We start from the raw sequence: 20,049 nt of genomic DNA on the forward strand, positions 1-20,049 counted from the left end.
ATGACCCTAGTTTATTGTGTTAAAACTTTAAACTATAGACTTTATAATTATTGTTATGTATTATGTAATGTCTAATGTTTGATGAACTATGTCTTATATTAGTTATGTAACAAGTTATTTTAATTATTTTTAGAGTGTACAAATGATAAAAATTAACAAAGTATCAAACTAACAACTTAAGAGTTACGAAAAAAAAAAAAAAAGTTGCGGGTGCCCGCCTAGCCCGCGGGCTAGAGGCGGGGTCTTTGCCATCACTTGTCGCCTGCTACAGGGTAGTTGTATTGTATTACTCTTTAAATCTTAAACCCTAATATCTAAATCCCTAATTGCACAAATTTCTAATTCCATTTATCCCTAAACGCATATGATTAAGTTTTGATTTTGAAGATTCACATCCAGTAAAAATTCCTTAAAACCTAAGTGGCTTTCGAATGATCCTTATATCTGTATACCTTCCTATCTTGATTTTGTGACTTTTGTTGTATTTACAGTTTATGTGATTTCCATTTGGGTCATTTGTTTAATTTGAATTTGTTTTGTTTCTTATAAAAATCATTAACTTGGTTGATTTATATGTAGTATTCTTGATTGCTTGTTTTTACAAGGTAAAATGATGACATCTTTGAGATTATTCTTATACAATGTTCAAGATGAATTTGATTAGAAGCTTAAATTCTTGTAATTATTTACAACATTTTCTGTTTTGGTGGTAATATATTGTTTTGCAAATTAAAATGCATCACCTGTTAGCTACTCTGAAATGCCATTGGGAAAGAGTACGTGTGAAGTCTGAAAAGCTGGCTCTAACCGTAAGAAACATCTTTAAGCTCGTACTATACTCAGACCAATCTCCATTCATAACGGGTCGTCCCCAATTAAAAGATAAAGTGCTGACCAGATTGGTTTTTCCATACGAGAGGAGATTCAAATTCTCGACCTCAACTCTCTTAAGGGACAAGAGTGCACGACCACTCCTGTCAACCAAGCTGGTTATGTTTTTTTTTTTTTTTTTTTTTGGTTTTTTTTTTGGTTTTGTTTTTTTGTTTTTGTTTTTGTTTTTGTTTTTGTTTTTGTTTTTGTTTTTTGTTTTTTGTTTTTGTTTTGTTTTTGTTTTTGTTTTTTTTGTTTTGTTTTGTTTTTTTTTTTTTTTTTTTTTTTTTTTTTTTTTTTGTAGAAGCAAAGCTCATATTTCCATAGAGTAATCTTATGACCAGAGCATATAAAATTAGAAACTCAACTTGACCATATATAGATTTGTATTTCATATATATACATGTTGATGTACAATGACAACAAAAACTCCTAGGAGAAATTAAAGCTGGAGCTAATAACACATCCTAAGTCTATGAGATTGATTTTGATACATCGGAAGAGGAGAGACCATTTTTCCCTACCCTTTCTTACACACTAAAACTAAACCTAAGAGGCATAAAAGCAGAGATTTAATTTCTTGCTTGGAAATCTAAGTTTAGTTTATATATGCTTCTGATCTGATCTCTTGGTATTTCAATTATATTCTTCAGACTAAACTGCTTCATCTCCGGCAACAACAGTTGTAGTAGTATCAGAGGGTTCTTGATTAGTGGCAGGCTTAACTAATGTCGACGGCAGTTCATCCACCGGAACTACACGACTGCCGGCGGTTGATTCCGGCGGAACATTGTCATGTTTCTTGCCCCATATTACCATGTATAGTCCAACCATAATCGCGACGGCTCCCAAAGCTCTATGATTAATTAATACATTCGATAAAGGGAACACATAAATTCAAGTGATATGATGATGAGTTGAAAACATGAATTGAACTAAACTTTTTGAATAATAATATGAATCAAATTATTTTTGTTTACCACTAGTAGAGATTTGATAAAAAAAAAAAAAAAAAAAAAAAAAAAAACAATAAAACAAAAAAAGACTACTGGTACCTATTGTGTGAAAAAGAGATGCTAAAATATGTGGTGGTATATTTGTAATTTTAAAAATACGAGTAACATTTAACATCTGTTATATTATATGAACAGACACGAAAAGTTTATTTTAAAAAAGAAGGGCACATTTCGCGGTGTCACGGAAAGAGGTGCTTCCATTCTCAATTTTGTACTTTCTCAACCTAATGAAGTATTAAGAATCAATACTGCCTTCATTGAGGCTCGAACCCACAACTTCCAATAAGGTCCTTCGCAATCAATCAATAATAACATAATTCGCATATTCACATAGAAGGGAAGGGCAAAAGACATACATTCCAAGGCTCAACTGGTCAGCTAAGATAAATGTCCCCATGATTGCAGCGATAATTGTGCTTAAAGGATTGAATGCAGTGACGAAAACAGGTCCCTTTTCCTTTATGATTATCCCCGACAAGTAATATGTAACTCCCGAGCAAATTACTCCCTGCAAATACATAATCCTTAAAATTAAATATAAGTTATATTTAGTAACATAATTAGCTTATCAGTCAATTTAAGTTTATTTGGTTTAAACAATCAATATAAGTGTTTTTTTCTAAAGGATATGAGTGTTTAATCAATTAGCTTTAATTTTTTATTAATTAACTTTTTGTAACAACTTATTACTTTAAAATGCTAAAATTCAAAAAATTACTCAAAGCATCTTTTTTAATCAACTTTTCGAGAAAGTCATTTTGCCTGTAATCATCTATCAGCTAACAAGCTAATTTACCAAACACATTTCTACAATCAACTAATGCTATTAACTAGTCAAACCACTAACTCAATCAGTTAACAGCTATCATCTAACACCCCATATTGTATTTCTCTTCATTAAAAAAAAAAAACAAAAAACAAAAAAGAAGAGAGTATTCCATACACTGTAAACCATGGCTAAGAGTTTAGTGTTCCAATGTAAGGCCCAGGCTGCAAGATTTTTCCTCTCAGCCACTAAGGCTACCACAGAGCCTTGCAATGCTCCCGCAGTGCATATCAAAGTAGTAAGAGATAGTCCAGCAGGGTATGATTTTAATGTAATTCCCTGTTAAACAAAACGTACATTAATAAGAGCATTATATTTCAAGAAACATATGCATTCATTACAACTTGTCAGGCTGAAACTAACAATCTAGTCTAGTAAATTATATTGATCGAAATGATCCATCGGCTACAGTTATTTCATCCAATAATACTCTTAACTATTAAATTTGTGCCTATTTTAGTTCTCGAAATGACTAGGGAAATTTGGTAAATAGTTGTTAGTTGATTGGATATGTGGGTTTGAATAGTTGATAATATTATTTGATTGTAAAAAAGTGTTTTGGTAAATTAGCTGTTAGCTGAGAGCTGATTACATTCAAAATTATTTTCTTAAAAAGCTTATCGAAAAAAATCTACTTTGACAGTTTTTTTTTTTTTTTTTTTTTAAATTTTAGCATTTGGAACAATAAACTGTTACAAAAAGCTAATTAATCAAACACTCATAGATTGTTTAATCAATGCAAACCACTAATAGTGGTCAAATAAGCTAAAAATAATTGATAAGCTAAGTATGTTACAAACATAACCTAAATAGGTAAAAATTTAGACGAAATAATACATTTGGATTATTAAAATATTTGCAAATTTGATAGTAAATCAAATTATTAGATAAATTAGAGGTTGAGAATCAAAGTGATGAAAATCACTATAATATAATCGAGGTACTATTTCAACAATAAAATTTACTCCTGAATAATATTTTAAAATGCAAACAGTGTAATGTCATAATTTAAAAATAGAAAGGGAAGATTAATGGATGAGAACCGGGGAGCGAAAATAATTGAACTTTTAAAATTTTTAGATGGTGACATACTGACATTGTAGAATTTTTTTTAAATTATAGTGGAAGACATTTAGAATAATATTAAAATATATAATAACCTGAAGAATTATGAAACTGGCCCATAAGAAGCAAGCAGCTATGATCATGACAGCCCCTTTCATAATGTCTTGCTGAGAATGTAGAGCAGTTGCTGTTTGGATAAGGTTTGTGTGTTTGGTCCAAGGCAATCCAATGTTTGGTCCTTTGACAAGAGTCATTATCATGGCTCCCCCGATGGTCACTGCTGTTCCCAAAACCTTAGCCTGGCTATGCACTTTCTTCACATTTACTTTCTCAATCCTGCATTGTCACCGTAAATTTTTTTTTTATTTTTTTTTTATAAAAATACACTACCCTTCTTTTGAAAACGGTAACTAAAAGTCAATCTCATAAGTTATTTTTTGTACATTGCAATTTGGACAGCTCTACTGAGAATAATGTACCATAATCACAACAACGTATGGTAACTTTTAAAAACTCTATTTATTTATTTGTATTTTATCTGTGTAATTAATCTTCTAGTTTTTAATGTCATAAACTCCATGTCTGAATTACTTGCAAAATCTCATTCTAATGATATAATTTTATTAATTATGCTTTGAATTTTGATAATTTATTGTATCGAACATGTGTGTGTATTTTGTTTTGTTTTTTTTTTTTTTTTTTTTTTTTTTTTTTTTTTTTTGAGAATTTTTATATTGTTAATGACTATGATACACACACAAACAAATATCATGATGGTAGGTGGGTATGTATATATTTGCATATATATTATTTTGAATAGGGGTATTTCTTTTCCATTTAAATAATATTTATTTTTCATTCCCTAGTTAAACCAAACATTAAAAAAAAAAAAAATTCCTTCTATATTCCTATATGTTCATCCCATCATATATTTAAATAATATTCATATTTTATTCATTTATTTCTTCAATTCCCATCTTAAATCGTATTCTTATTTCCTCTGTTTTAATTCTATGAACCCAACGCCCGTAATTCTAGGCATCTTTAATAATTCCCCATTTCATTATTATTATTATTATTATTATTATTATTATTATTATTATTATTATTATCTTTGTTGTAGAAATGTACAAATACTATATGAGATTGTATTTAATGAGATAAATGAAAAATTGGAGGAATGGGGAATGAAAATTAGAAAATTGAAAAAATAGAAAATTAGAGGAGTAGAGAAGGAAAATTGAAAAATTGGAGAAATGAAAATTTGGAAATGGAAAAACAAAGAAATGAAGTAAATGACCACTGAGTATGTTTTGAGTATAGTAAATGTATTGTCTGTTCTTGAGAGCTTTTATCTAGCCCATTTTAATATAGAAATTTGGTGTATGAATTAAAAGGTACCTAAGGATCCAAGCCAATACAAATGTAATGGCGGGAAGAACATTGTACAATGAAGCAGTAAAAGTTGCCGTTGTGTATTGCATCCCTGAGTAAAATAAATCCAGCTGCATAACCGGCCTGCATATAATAATAATAATAATAATGTATATTATTTTTTTGTTGTTGTATTAATATTATATTATCAACACTGATACATACTATCAACAACAGTGTTGATTTGCTCGGTAGAAAATTCATATATACATACCCTATTGATACAATCAAGTATATCATACTTGGTTGTAGTCGATACATACTATCAACAACAGTGTTGATTTGCTCGGTAGAAAAATCATATATACATACCCTATTAAACCAAGAACCATTATCTTCAAGAAAGTGGAAATTGTCATCTTAGGCCTAACTTTCCTGCATAGAAAAATAATACAAACAAACATAATTAGTGTGTACATATTATTAATGCACCAATCTTTATCTTTGATTTATGAAAAAATTTGCTTTGGTTGAATCTCGCCGGGTGACTTTAACTGGTAAAGGACCACAAAAAAATAAATCAGTCTAAGTTATCCATAGTTATGACTGACTCAAATCGAAGTGGTCAATAGATAACTTAGACAGTCAAAATTAATTAGAACCCTTGTACCAATGTTTATCGTTGTATATATAGACAGAGGTATGATTGCATGCTTAATTAATATTTATGCTGCAGTCACTTTCTATATTGAGGTAGCACGTGAATTGACTTATTTCTTCTTCTCTAAAAAAATTGACTTATTTTTTCTTATATATATATATATATATATATATATATATATTAAAAAAAAAAAAAAAAAAAAAAAAGGTCTGTTTGAAGTTCAATTGTTTATTGATTTTAAATATATGAAAACGACGGCGTACCTTTCGAAAAAGATGGCAAAAGGAGCGACAGCGACAGCGGCAAAGAGATTCCTATAGACTGAGTAAGTGTAGGGGCTCATGCCTTCATTGAGAGCAAACTTGACAACAATGGCCAAGCCTGCATACCCAAACTGCAAGAAGATGACAGCCAAATATGGCTTTGCCATCTTTGAGAATTTAACTAAACTCTCTCTTCCCATGTTGAATTGGTTGTTGCAGCTTTCTTGTGTAAGTATAAATATAATGTATGGTTGATGAGGCTTCCTCTCTGGCTGCTTCACATATTTATAGGAGTGAAAGTCATTGAATGAGATGTAAATTTAGTTGATTGATTAATTGAAACATCAAATTATGTTTGCATGTAATGTTTTATGACAAATTAAAGTAGATAATATACTGAAATTGAAATAAATATGTCCTCATAAAACTCCAAATACCAACCAAGTTTGATAGGAAAGGTCCCTTCTTTTTGACACACTTGAATTCTTCTTGGGGGTGTTTGGTTCAAGTTATATAAAATAATCAAAGAAAAGTGAACTTTGAAATGTCATATTCTCATGTTTGGTTCAAGTTATTTTACTTTTTCGAGGGAATATAACTTTCATGCATATTAAGTATTATGAGATTCCATGCATATTTACTACTTTTGCCATTTAATTATAATTATTATGAAATATATATTTTATGTTCTGTTATTATACATATCATATTTAATTATTTTTGTAATTATAGATATTATTTTATTTTTTATATGTCATGTTAGCTTATAAAGTAATTTTGTTTCTCAAGTTCAAATTCTAGTTAATTATTTTCAAATCATGTACTTATATATATGTTACAATGGTCTTATATATTTATTTAATTTTGAAGTTATAAAATACATCAAGATTATTTATTTAATTTTGAAGTTATAAAATACATAAAGATATGTCAAGTAGTTCTTAGTTAATTATTTTTAAATTATGTAGTTATATATGCTAAGTTGATTTCATCGGAGTGCCCCTCTTTACTTTCCGAAAAATTCAGTGGCGAAATTGAAGTCATAACTAATTAAAAAGCTAAATTAACTAAAGAGAACCACTGGATTTATAAGTCAGAATAATTAACAGACAAACAAAAAATCTAATTTTCACTATAAAAGTAGTTTCATATGTTCGTTTATTCTTTTGTTTTCCATGCCTGTTCCGACAGCCGTGACTACATACAAAAATGAAAGCCGTTGACAAATTAAAGTTATGAATGTAAATAGTGGGACCACTTGACATCACTGCATCATGGGCAGTTGTCTATATGTGTGTATATATATATATATATATATATATATATATATATATATATATATATATAGAGAGAGAGAGAGAGAAGGGTTCCAATGAGAACTCTTGCTTAGGTGAAAACGTGTGAACAAATCGTGTGCATTCATCTAATATTTTTTAATGGTCTAGATTAGATTAATTGTGTTCGAACGCGAATTTAATGTGTTTGTGTACAAACACACTTAATCGCGTTTGCACATATTTAATTCGCGTTTGCACACACTTAATCTAATCTAGACAATTAAAAAATATTAGATGGATGCAAACGATTTGTTCTCACGTTCTCACCTAAGCAAGTGTTCTCATATGATCCTAAATCTATATATGGGTTAAGGCTTCTTATGGGTTGTGGGTACGTAGGAAGCTTTCCAAAGGCGTTTTGAAATGTGGGGGTGTCTTGCCAAAGGCGTTTTTGGTTCTTAAAACACGATAAATTGAATCAAGAAATTCATCGTTCTTTGAAGATGTATGAAATGAACGTTCGACGTAGCTATGGTAAGAGGGTATGAAAGAGATCACGAGCTCAAAGCTAGACATAGCAAGCGAGCTAGGATTGAAAGATCCTTTGGTCCAGATTTTCTGACGTACATGTTAGAATGTGATGCGCATATTCTAACTTGTTTACTGGAAAATGAACCGGATTTTCTGACATGGTTGTTAGAAAACGAGCCTCGAACGTATGTAGAAAGGGTGACTTCTACAGATGGACAAACACGAGAGAGGCTACCGAAAGTAAAGTAGATTCTATCTTAGAGAATCATACTTGGAACTGGTTAATCTCCCTTCAGGGTTGTAAAACCTTTGGATCTTAATAGATCACATGTCGGAAGATAAAAACCGGTTGGTTATATTGAAGTAAATGGCTAGGCTTGTAATTGTAAATTACATGCAACGCGAGAGCCACAGTTACTTCGATATATATTCTCTTGTGATGAGAATGAAATCCATTAGTACGATACTTGCCCTAGGCGTTTAGCGAGACTTGGAAGTTCATCGAAATTGATGTATCGCTTTCTTAATAAACATGAAACGACCTGAGGGTTTTTGTGGTTCCGCGCTATAGAAAGAAAGTGTGTAACTGGTAAGATCATTGTATGGTTCGAAATAATTGCCTTAGTATTTGGTATATGAGGTTTGATCATACAATGATGACCGACGAGTTTAGTATAAACGAAGGTGACAAGTGTGTCTATGTAATGCGTACGATAGACGGTGATGTCACTATTTGTTTATACATGATAAACTCATCTTGGGTAGTAACGATCAATTGATCAAATCTACCAGGAACATGTTAAATTCGAGATTTGACATGAAAGGTATGGGTTTGGCAGATTTAATCCTAGGGATTAAAATCGTGAGAAGACCGTATGGTCTCGTGTTTAGCCTATCTCATTGAGTTGATTGAATCCTTGCAAATGATGATAATCAAGTGGCTTGAACACTGTTATATACTAACGTACAACTAGTCAATAATCACGGAGAATACATTCATATTATTGGTAGTTTAATTGTATCTAATGAGGTGTACTAGGCCGGATATTGCCTTTGCGGTTAACGAACTCGGTAGACATACGAGTAACCCTAGTGCTACGCACTAGAAGGCAATTGTGAGAGTTATGATATACTTAAGGTATACTCGTGACTTTGGAATTAACTACGTGGGATATCTAGCTATACTAGGAAAGAATAACACGTTAACTGGATATCAAAGGACGCTAAGTCCATTAAAGGTTACATGTTTACGTAGGTTAGTGCAGTTGATTGAATGAAAATTCTTGAAAGGACTTGTGATAGCTAAGATCCATGACGGAATCTAAGCTGAGAGCCTTAGACATGTGTCGTAGAAAGGCTGAATGGCTACACCATTTGTTCGAGAATATTCCTAATTTGGGAAAACTCGTACCTCCAACTTGTGTGCATTGCGATAGTCAAGGCAAAATTGGTTAAGTGCGGCATGGATATGATGGCTCCAATTTAGGCGATTCCCGGGCGTCCCATGATTACGTTGTGGACGCACGCCAGGTTGACCACAATAAATTCCATTTGCACCCTCTGGATCCTTGGGTACGTCCCGGCCTCGACGGGTAGCCTGATTACTCCTTCGGGTTCGATCGTGTCCCCGGTGAATCCGGATAACAGAGTACGCACGGGGGTCATCTCCGCCCGATCAAGCTTTAACTTATTGAACACGTCCATGTACAGGACATTGACACTACTTCCGGTATCGACCATCACCCTCTGTATGTCTACCCCTTTGATGTCAATGGTAACGATCAACGCTTCCGTACCGTGGTCGGGGTTCCAGGGTAGGTCGTCGTCTGTAAAGGTGACGGCTTCCTTCCTGGGACGTTTATCCTTCCGATCATCCTCAATGATCTAGACCTGCAAGCTCTGACACCACTGGCGTCTTTCATCTGAACTATCACCCCGTTCCGGACCTCCAAATATGACGTGAATAACCTGTTTGGAGCCGGATGACCGGGGTTCTTCGTCGGGATCTTGATCCTTATCCTTCTTGTTCTTGTCTGACCTTCTGAAAAACTTTTTCAACCGTTTGCCCTTCTCCTTTTTCTCCAAGAACTAGGACAACTCATCTTCCTTCAGGAGGTCCTCTATCACCTCCTTCAAAACTCGACACTCTTCGGTGGTGTGCCCCCGATTCCTGTGATACGCACAGTACTTGGTCGTGTCCCGACCATAGTGGCCGGGTTCGGGTAACTGGATCAGGTTACACCCCTGGGCGTAGTCGAGGATCTCCGAAGCCAGCCGATTCAACCGGGACAAGTCATCCGGTTTACCTCGCGATCCTTGCTGACGATCTCCGCGTTTTTGGTCTGACCGGTTGTCCCGGTGCCCAGAGCCGGGCTCTTGACGTCTCTTCGCCAAGTTTGCTTCCATGGCGTTAGCATAATCTATGACGCGGCGAATAGCCTCGTCATATGATTGTGGAGGGTGGACTATGAAATCCTGATATAGTGCACCGGCCCGGAGGGAGCAGTGTAACACGTTAATTGCGGTCTTGTCGTCCATCGATTCTACTTCTCCGATCGCATTCTTCCATTTGACGAGAAAATCGGTCAAGGACTCGCCTTCTAGATGCTTGGCCGCCTCCAGATGTGTGAAATGCTTTCTAACAGTTCGGGACGTTGCAAAGCGTTGTATAAATTTGGTTGCCAGGTCGGCGAAGCACGTTATTTAACCTGGTTCTAAGGACTTAAACCATTCCGTGACGTGGCCTGACAAGGTGGAAAAGAACGCTCGGCAGATAACAGCATCCGACACTCCCATCATTATCATGTTCCTGTAAAAAGAGTTGACGTGCTCTTCTGGGTCTGTCTTTCCTGAGTAGTCCTTCGCGCCTAGGATGCGCAGGTCAATCGGATACTACTACTCCATGATATCCGAGGAAAAGGGGGTGCGTAAGAGGGCGGCATCAAGCCCGGGAACCTGAGACGTCTGTTCTTGCTTCCACCTATTGAACTCCTGACGCACCTGATCCATGACCCCGGGAGGGATTCCCTCCCGGGCTCCCTGGCAGTTGTCATGGTGGCATAGACTTCGGGACAAACTGACTTCGTCCAATTCTTCCCCTTGGCTGGATGCTGACCGGTCGAGTGACGCTCTTCGGTGGTTGTGCCGCGCCCGTCGAGGGGAACCTGTCAGTTGGAGGCGATCAAATGCGCTAGTGCGGGGAACCTGTTCGCCTGTCCTGTCTACCGATCCCAGGCGGGATCTGGCGGGTCGTCGCGGCGGTGTGTGAACCCCGGGATGTGCCGATGACGGCACATGCATGGATTGCTCCCGGCCGAACACCGGTTCAGTTAACCCCGGGCCAAGAGCTGGGCTCGCAACCGGGTAATTGTGTACGGGCGTGTACATGTGCGCCGGGTACATCGCTGGCATTGGCGGCGGGGGGTATGCCGGGGCGTAAAATCGCGGTGCACCTGCCCACCACTGGTAAGTAGGGTCCATCATCCCCGGGGGCATCACAGGGGCTTGGTACGCAGGTTGCGCAGGTATATCTCTGAACGGCGGCTCTGACTACCCGATATTAACTGGATCCGGGTGCTGGTAAATCCCCTCTGGCGGCTGGTTGAGGTCCACGTGCGCATTGAGGTGCGTTCGCAAATCCGGTTGAGCATCATCAGCCTCTTCACCTTTGAGAAAATCCATGAAAGGATACATAGCTTGGAGGATCGGTAGAGGTATGCAACTGTTCTGTACCGGTGCCCAACTGATAAGTAGAATGACAGGACCGATCGTAGAATATGACTGGGAACCTCTTAATTACAATATGTAGATAGGTGAAAAGTCCTCATTCAGATAATAAATGAGGTATATATAGAGGGCCTAGGGAACAGGGCCTGGCCCACTGGCATGATGGGCACGTGGCGCTCATGCACCGGGTGCAGCGGGGCCGATACACAGGCGAGTACGTGGCGAATGATTCCTGACAGCACCAGAGCCCTTGACTTGGCTAGGCCGTCCCATGGGTCTGCCCGATCTGACTACCTAGTCAAAGTAGAGACCCAGGGAAAGGCAGCCGTTAGAAACCTTCGGGGTCATCTGAACGGGTGACCGGGACGGTCGTCGGAGCAGAAACGGGGTCGAGCAGATGACACGTCCGGCGCTCTCCAATCCCTCACTGCTCGGTCATAATTACCGTATGTGCAGGGTATAATCCCCATCACACTCAATATGTGAGACACGTTATTATTTCATTTTATACATACTGTAGTTTCATTTAAGCACAACTAAAGCATCATTTAAATTCAATTACAGTATCATTTGATAATATATACTCAATATGTAAGATATATTATCCAGTTTCATTTTAAATACATTATAGTTTCATTTTATTTTGAGCATATCACAAATACGGAATTTTTGTTAAATATAACGGTCGCCCTTTTTAAACCATGGTACACCTTATAACAATTATTTATTACCTCAAAACATCCATTAAACCAAACACCCCTAATTGTTAAGTGTAATATTAAACACCCTGGCCTCCTAATATCCACTTACATATTTTGCACTATCCGATTGATTTTTTTTTATTTTTTTTTTTCATTTGATTGTTAAACTCGTGGTGACTTCATCTAATTTATAAGTGCAACAATAAATATTTTTTAAAAAAAATTGAAAGCAAAAAAATAAAAATAAAAAAGTAAATATAATTTACTATCAAGTCAAAATGTGAAGTTAAGAGGGAAAATAATATTATACAATTGTTAAATATAAGTAATAAGCTAAGCATATTTGTGCTCAATTGACATCTCTATAGTTCTCTTTGAGAGAAGGTCACAGGATTGATGAACAGATACTAATAGATTTACTTTCTCAAGTCCTCCACTGAGGCTCAAACTTGTAACATTCCAAATGGAAGTCCAACCCGAGTACCATTAGACCACATAGTCTTGGTGTAAAACTCTCACTCCATGTTATTAATTTTTTTATATAAGAAAAAAATAGTAGTAAAAATTATGACCCACTAATTTTTTTTGGATGATTCAGAATAGAGTTAATTCCATCATAGGTCCCTTATCTTTAGTGACAATTCCAAATTTTCTCTCAGACTATTGTTTTTGTCATTTAACATCCCAGATTATTTTTTTTGGACACTTTTACTCCTTCTCATGACTTCTCTTATTTTTAGTAAATGTATTTTTGTCTTTTCATATTTTTCTTTTGTTATTTTTCCGGTTTCAACCGGTTTAATAAGTTTAGAACTTTAGGTACTAAAAATAGGAAAAGTCATGAGAAAGAGTAAAAGGTCCAAAAAATAATAATCTGAGATGTTAAATGACAAAAACAATAGTCTGAGACTAAATTTAGAATTGCCACAAAAAACATTGGGCCTCTGATGGAATTAACTCTTCAAAATATATCATGTAAGAAAGGAATTAAAATTAAAGTAAAAATTAAAAATATGTGTCATATTATTTATTAAATATTATCGACCAAACAAAACAGTTTGCCACTTCATCATTATCATTATCCTTTCTTGATGAGATTAATTAAAAGTCAATACAACAAATCACTCGAGTATCTGATCCCATCAGCCATCAATAAACAATACCACAACATTAGTACTAAACGGAGAAGTAAACCGCATCAGGCAAATTTGTCAAATTATATAATTAATCATAATTCATATATATATATATATATATATATATATATATATATAAAATTGTGAGTAATGCTAACTCTGTTACAATGTAGTATCTGACGGTAATAATGTTACCGGTGATAATAATACTATAATAACGTTATAAGAGAGTAACAATAGTTGTATTGCCTTAGTTTCAGTATGGAAAGTACAGTGTGTCCTCTGCTAGCTGAGGAGAGCCCCATTTATACTTAGAGTCCTAACGGTAACAACATCGGACATAAATGGGGAGCCTAGCCTTTAATTCTCTCTCATCAATGGGGGCTTCAATGCTGGCTTCAATGATAGTAAGGTGGCACCTGTTGGAATTCCTAACCGTTGGAGTTCTGCCCGTTGGGTTCCCATGCGATGCTGAGTCAATGCCCATTTGTGATCCGGGTAGGGTACCAGCCCTATTATCCTGTCACTCCCCAACGGCTGGTGTGAGAGTACGTGGATGGGGTGAGCTTGGAAGTAGTGAGCCAACCTTTTTGATGAAGTGACTATGGCAAATACTGTCTTCTCCAACACACTGTATCGGAGCTCTGCGTCGTGTAGGGCTTTGCTTACGTAGTATATGGGACGCTGAGTCCCTCCTTCTTCTTTGACCAACACGGAGCTGATCGCACCCTGTGACACGCCCAAGTACAAAATTAGGGCTTCACCTGCCTCTGGCTTTGCAAGCAGGGGCGGGGACAACAAGTATTTTTTCAACTCCTCGAAGGCCTTTTGACAGTCTAGCGTCCACTCGAACCCTTTGCTCTTTTTCAAGATTTGGAAGAAGGGAGGGAACGTTCAGCCGATTTAGATAGAAAACGGCCTAAGGCCGCCAGACGCCCGTTGAGTCTCTGGACTTCCTTTATGGACCGCGGAGGCTCCATGTCAAGGATAGTCCTTACTTTTTCTGGATTCGGCTCAATGCCGTTCCTAGTGACCATGAAGCCCAAAAATTTGCCCCCATCAACGACGAAGGTGCATTTTTTTGGGTTCAAGCGCAAATTAAATTTCTTCATAATGGAAAATACCTCGCTGAGATCCTCGACATGGGAGGTGGCCTTGCGACTTTTGACGATCATGTCGTCCACGTATGCTTCCATGTTTCGTCCCAGTACTGTCTTGAACAGCTTTGCCACCATGCGAGTGTATGTGGCCCCGGCATTCTGCAATCCGAACGGCATGACCAAGTAGCAGAATATCCCCTCGGGAGTGGTGAAGCCGGTCTTCTCGGCGTCCTCCTCATGCATGGATATCTGATGGTACCCACGGAAGGCGTCCATGAAGCTCATGAGTTCACACCCCTGCCGTCTCATCCACCAATTGATCTATATTGGGTAGTGGAAAACGGTCCATAGGGCATGCCCTATTGAGGTCCGTGTAGTCTACGCACATCCTCCACGTTGATCCTTTGGGAGCCAAGACTACGTTGCTCAGCCACTGTGGGTAGTAAATCTCCTTGATGTGCCCTACGTTGAGTAATGCGGTCACCTCCTTTTTCACGAACTCTCTTCGTTCTGCCGACATATACCTTTTTCGCTGATGCACTGGTTTTCCGCTGGGGTCGACTGCGAGCTTGTGGGTTATGATCATTCGATTTATGCCCGGCATGTCCTCTAGCCCCCATGCGAACACCGTGTGAGAACGGTGGATTACATCCACTATCTGGGCCCTTAGCTCTGGGCTTAAGCCTGTGCCGATCTTCACCACTCGGTCTGGTCTGGAGGGATCCAGAACTATATCTTCCGTCTCTGACACGGGCTCGGCGCGGGGCCAGGCCTCTTCTTCTTTGAAAATTTTCTCCACGATCGTGTGGACCTGTAGGTCCTTGCTGCCAATCTTCTTGCATGCCTTCACGTAGCAACTGCGGGCTGCCGTCGGTCACCTCTGACGACTCCTATTCCATTCGGAGTGGGGAACTTCATACACAAGTGTTTCACCGATACTATGGCCTTGAGGTCCTCCAGTGCTTGCCTCCCGAGTATGATGTTGTGCGCACAGGTGAGTCTTACCACGATGAACTCCATCTCTAGCTTGCGAATGTTGGGGCTCGTGCCTATTTCCACGGGCAGGGTCACCGACCCTTCTGTTTCCACCGAATCCCCAGTAAACCCAGAGAGTGGAGTTCGTACCTCTTTGAGCTGGCCTCTGGGTAGCCCAAACTTGGTGAAAGCGTCGTAGTACATCACATTAACCGAGCTTCCCGTGTCGACCAAGATGCGATGTACGATCGTATCATTGATATCCATCTTGATCACAAGTGCGTCACGATGGGGTAAGGGGCCCTCGGGGAGGTCCTCGTCAGAGAAAGTGATGGCCTCCCGCCTCTGGTTCTTTCCCTTGGGAAGACTTACCACTTCTCCCACGTACAGTTGTCTGCTCCACTTTTTCCTCTCTGTGGGTGTGTCGCCCCCCGCAGGTCCACCATAGATGAAGTGTATGGTGTGTTTCTTTTGTCGTATGGGCGCCACCTCGGTTTCCTTCTCGCTATCATCCTGCTCAGATATCTGGTCATGTTCTCTTTTCTTGGCGTTCGAGGTGGACGGCTCGGCGCCAACCTCCTTCCTCCAGACATTTTTTGGTGGATTTTTTGATGGATCGCGCTGCGGCTGTTGCTGCTGCTTGGATCGCTTGACGAAATGCCGGAAGTAGCCCTGCTGGATGAGTTCTTCTATTTGTCTCTTTAGTACGTTACATTCATCTGTGTCGTGTCCGGGTTGCCTATGGAACCTGCAGTACTTTGCTTGGTCTCCTTTTGGGGAGACCTTCATGCACTCTGGTGGGAACTCGACTATTCCCATCTCCTCAGCCTGTTTTAGGATGACGCTGACGGGATGGGTAAGAGGAGTTAGGTTACGCAGGGGAACCAGGCGAGGCCGTTCATGGTCCCGGCCCTTCCCTGCGGCCGGGTGGTTCGAACGTGGTGCCTGGCTGGACGGACCAGCTTTCCCGTTTTTCCTGCCGTCCTCCTCATCTTTCTTTTTCTTATCGACGTCCTCTACTTCGGCATAGCGGCTAGCCGTCCTCATCAAATCTTCGTAAGAACGGGGGTGGTGGGCGTTCAGCTGCTGGTGAAAATATCCCGATCTCAAGGCGTGGATGAATATCGGGATCGCCGCCTTGGAGTCGAAGTCGTAGACATTATTGACTTCCTTTTTCCACTTGATCAGGAAGTCTTTGAGGCTCTCGCCTCTATCTTGCTTTACTACACAGAGGTGAGAGAACGGTTTCTTACGCTGTATGCTACCAGAGAAGTATGTCAGGAAGCTTTTGGACAACTCTCCAAAATTTTGGATCGACCCGTCCGGGATGGTGTTGAACCAATCTTGGGCCGTTCCATCCACGGTGGACAAGAACGCTCGGCACATGATGGCGTCCCCTGCCCCAATCATCACCATAGCAGCCTTGTACCTAGTCATGTGGACACGTGGGTCAGTGGCTCCCGTGTATGCCTTGATGGCGGGTAACCTGAAGTCCCTCGGCAGAGGTACATCCATGATGCTTGGGGAGAACGGTGATGCCATTCGTACCTCGGGTTCCGGCGACTGCTCTCGTGCCTCCAATGTTGCAAAAATCGCGCCAAGGCGCCATTGCGCCGCCGCGAAGAAGGCCGAAATCGGCCATCTCCGCGGCCGGCCGCCTAGCCGGCTGAATCGGCGCCTGAACCGGCGCTTTTAATTTTGTTTTTTTTTTTTTTTTTTTTTTTTTTTTTTTGCGTTTTAAATTGCGAAAACTTCGGGAAGGCATAACTTTTCGAGATCTATCCACCGCAAACCGCCTAAGGCGGTTTGGTCCACTAATTTCTCAAAAAAATGCTTCTTTAGCTCTTAATTTTAGTTTTTTATGTATTTAGAAGGTTTAAACAATCTTTTGAACACTTTTACAACCACTTTCGTAGATAGTTTCTAAGAAATAACTATGGAAACCTTATGTTTTATTACTAAATTTTAAAAATTTTTAATTTTTAATTTTATTTTTAATTAAAAAAATAATAAATAAATAAATAAATAAATAAATAAAATAAATAAATAAATAAATAAAATAAAAAATCGGCACCTAGGCGCCTAGGGGGAGCCTAGCGTGTTTTGCAACATTGCGTGCCTCCACCTTTCTTGCTAACTCCTTGATCCTTCTCTGCAGCCTTTCGACCAGGGCTGATTCGTCAGGGTGCCGACGCGGGTTCTATCCCTTTGTCCTTACATATAGCAAGAAAGCCCGCAATTACCTGGTGACCATTGGGAACAAGCTGACCGGGGGCTATCTCGTAGTGGTTCATAAAATCTATCACAAACCTATGAAGGGGAAACCGCAGCCCAACCTGTAGCGATAGAAGATGGACCCCAAAATACTTATTCAGGGGTGGGTCGGTGATATTACCCCGAGGGTCAGGAGGGAGAGTCAGAACGTCAGGACTAAGGAGACCTCTAATATCATCCCAATCCCGTCCCCCTAATTGAGGCTGTATGGACAAGACAAGGGACTTATCAAGAACAGAATAGGAGGCCTTGCGTTTTTTCTTCTTTTTCATTTGGGGCTTAGGTGTAGGCGAGTCAGCAACAAACGGAAGAGGGTAAAATTTTTCAAAAAGAGGGGAATCATCAAGAAGGTATTCCTCATCAAAATCAAGTTCTCCAACATCAATCAAAGGGGTGACATCCATTATGAAGCAAAAGACACTAACCTCACCTCGGTTACAGATAAGCTCGCAAGACTTGGGTACAAAAACTGCCTGTCAGGAAAAGAGCGTGTCAAAAAAAATAATAATAAAAATAAAAATAAAATAAAATAAAATAATGGCTGAGGCCGCGCCTCAGCCAAGGCCGAGGCACACGCCTCGGCCTCTTGGTTGAGGTCGCGCCTCAGCCAAGGTCGAGGCGACGCCACGGCCAAGTGGCCGGGGCCGCGCCTCGGCCAAGTGGCCGGGGCCGCGCCTAGGCCAAGTGGCCGGGGCTGCGCCTCGGCCAAGTGGCTGAGTCGACGCCTCGGCCACAAGCCGATAAAAAAAAAAAAAAGGCAGGACACGTATACTCATATATACATAAATACATTGTAAAATAAATTGCAAAATAATAATGACAGCGGAGACTTACAGAGCTGTGGCAGAAAGTTGTTGAAGAAGTGCTCTCAAACTGCTCAGAGAGCTAGACAGGGGTTTATATTGGAGAGGAGCTTGAGATAAAAAAGTTAAGTGAAGCAGGAAAGGATTGGGAAAGCACAAATCAGGGATTTGGAAGGCAAGTTAGGGATTTGGAAAACAAAACCAAATATCCTAAATCAAGCAGAATTCTACACAGGATCAAATAAAATATCATAAATCAAGAGGATCCTACACAAGATCAAAATAGATTCAGCTTTACTCCCAAGTCAAACTCAAACACATCCGTTGACTCAGGAGTAGGGGGGACTGGTGACAGGATAATAGGGCTGACACCCGACTCGGATCACAAATGGGCATTGACTCAGCATCGCATGGGAACCCAACGGGCAGAACTCCAACGGTTAGGAATTGACTCAGCATCGCATGGGAACCCAACGGGCAGAACTCGAACGGTTAGGAATTCCAACAGGGTGCCACCTTACTATCATTGAAGCCAGCATTGAAGCCCCCATTGATGAGAGAGAATTAGAGGCTAGGCTCCCCATTTATGTCCCATGTTGTTACCGTTAGGACTCTAAGTATAAATGAGGCTCTCCTCAGCTAGCAGAGGACACACTGTACTTTCCATACTGAAACTAAGGCAATACAACTATTGTTACTCTCTTATAACGTTATTATAGTATTATTATCACCGGTAACATTATTACCGTCAGTATCTATTCATATATACTTTCTCAACCTATTAAAGTACAATGAATCAATATCGTCCCTACTAAGACTCGAACTCATAATTTCCTATTTACAAGACTCCCTCTATGTCACTAGATCATCACAAGGTCGTATTATGAGCTTATGTACTTAAAAAAATATTATAGGTATATAAAAATTATTTAGATGCATAAGAATAATATTGCAGGCCTATTAATAAAAATAGAACCAATTGATCAATTATCACATTAATATATTATTTTGAATTCTTTTGTATAAATAAAAGCAATATATTAAAAACATCTCATTTAAATATTTTAAATGACACCTATGTTGATATATTTTCTCAATATATTATTTTAATAATTTGTTATGAATTGGCACTTGGCAGTAATGATTTATAAATTTGTAGTAGTGATTTTATGTACATACAATTGTGACTTTATGAATCAATAGTGATGTAGTGGTTTATGTATCTAAAATAATGATTTTATGTACTTGTAAATTTATTTAAATTTCTTTTAAAAATATTAATATAAATGTCATGCAAAAGATTCCAATTAATTAAAACGTTTTAATGATTTAGGTGTGTTACCAACATCACCGAGTCAGAATAATTATTCTAGAGACTGGAGAAAATTTCACTTATGGTTTCGTGACTATTATACATGAATCACATTTGGTCTTTGAGTATTAAAATTTTT

At 38.6% G+C, this 20,049-nt stretch overlaps 1 protein-coding gene across 1 annotated transcript; it reads right to left on the reverse strand.

Annotated features, from left to right (window-relative positions):
• Positions 1-1,524: 1,524 nt before the first annotated feature.
• On the reverse strand, positions 1,525-6,275 carry LOC109187073 (WAT1-related protein At2g39510-like). The gene is made up of 7 exons (XM_019337220.1): positions 6,076-6,275; positions 5,524-5,586; positions 5,179-5,295; positions 3,873-4,113; positions 2,830-2,991; positions 2,243-2,394; positions 1,525-1,726 (listed from the first exon to the last, which is right to left on the reverse strand). Exons 1-7 carry the CDS (start codon positions 6,273-6,275, stop codon positions 1,525-1,527), a joined length of 1,137 nt encoding a protein of 378 aa, XP_019192765.1.
• Positions 6,276-20,049: the final 13,774 nt, after the last annotated feature.

The sequence above is a fragment of the Ipomoea nil genome, unplaced genomic scaffold (assembly GCF_001879475.1).
Source record: "Ipomoea nil cultivar Tokyo-kokei standard unplaced genomic scaffold, Asagao_1.1 scaffold1416, whole genome shotgun sequence".
NCBI lineage: Eukaryota > Viridiplantae > Streptophyta > Magnoliopsida > Solanales > Convolvulaceae > Ipomoea > Ipomoea nil.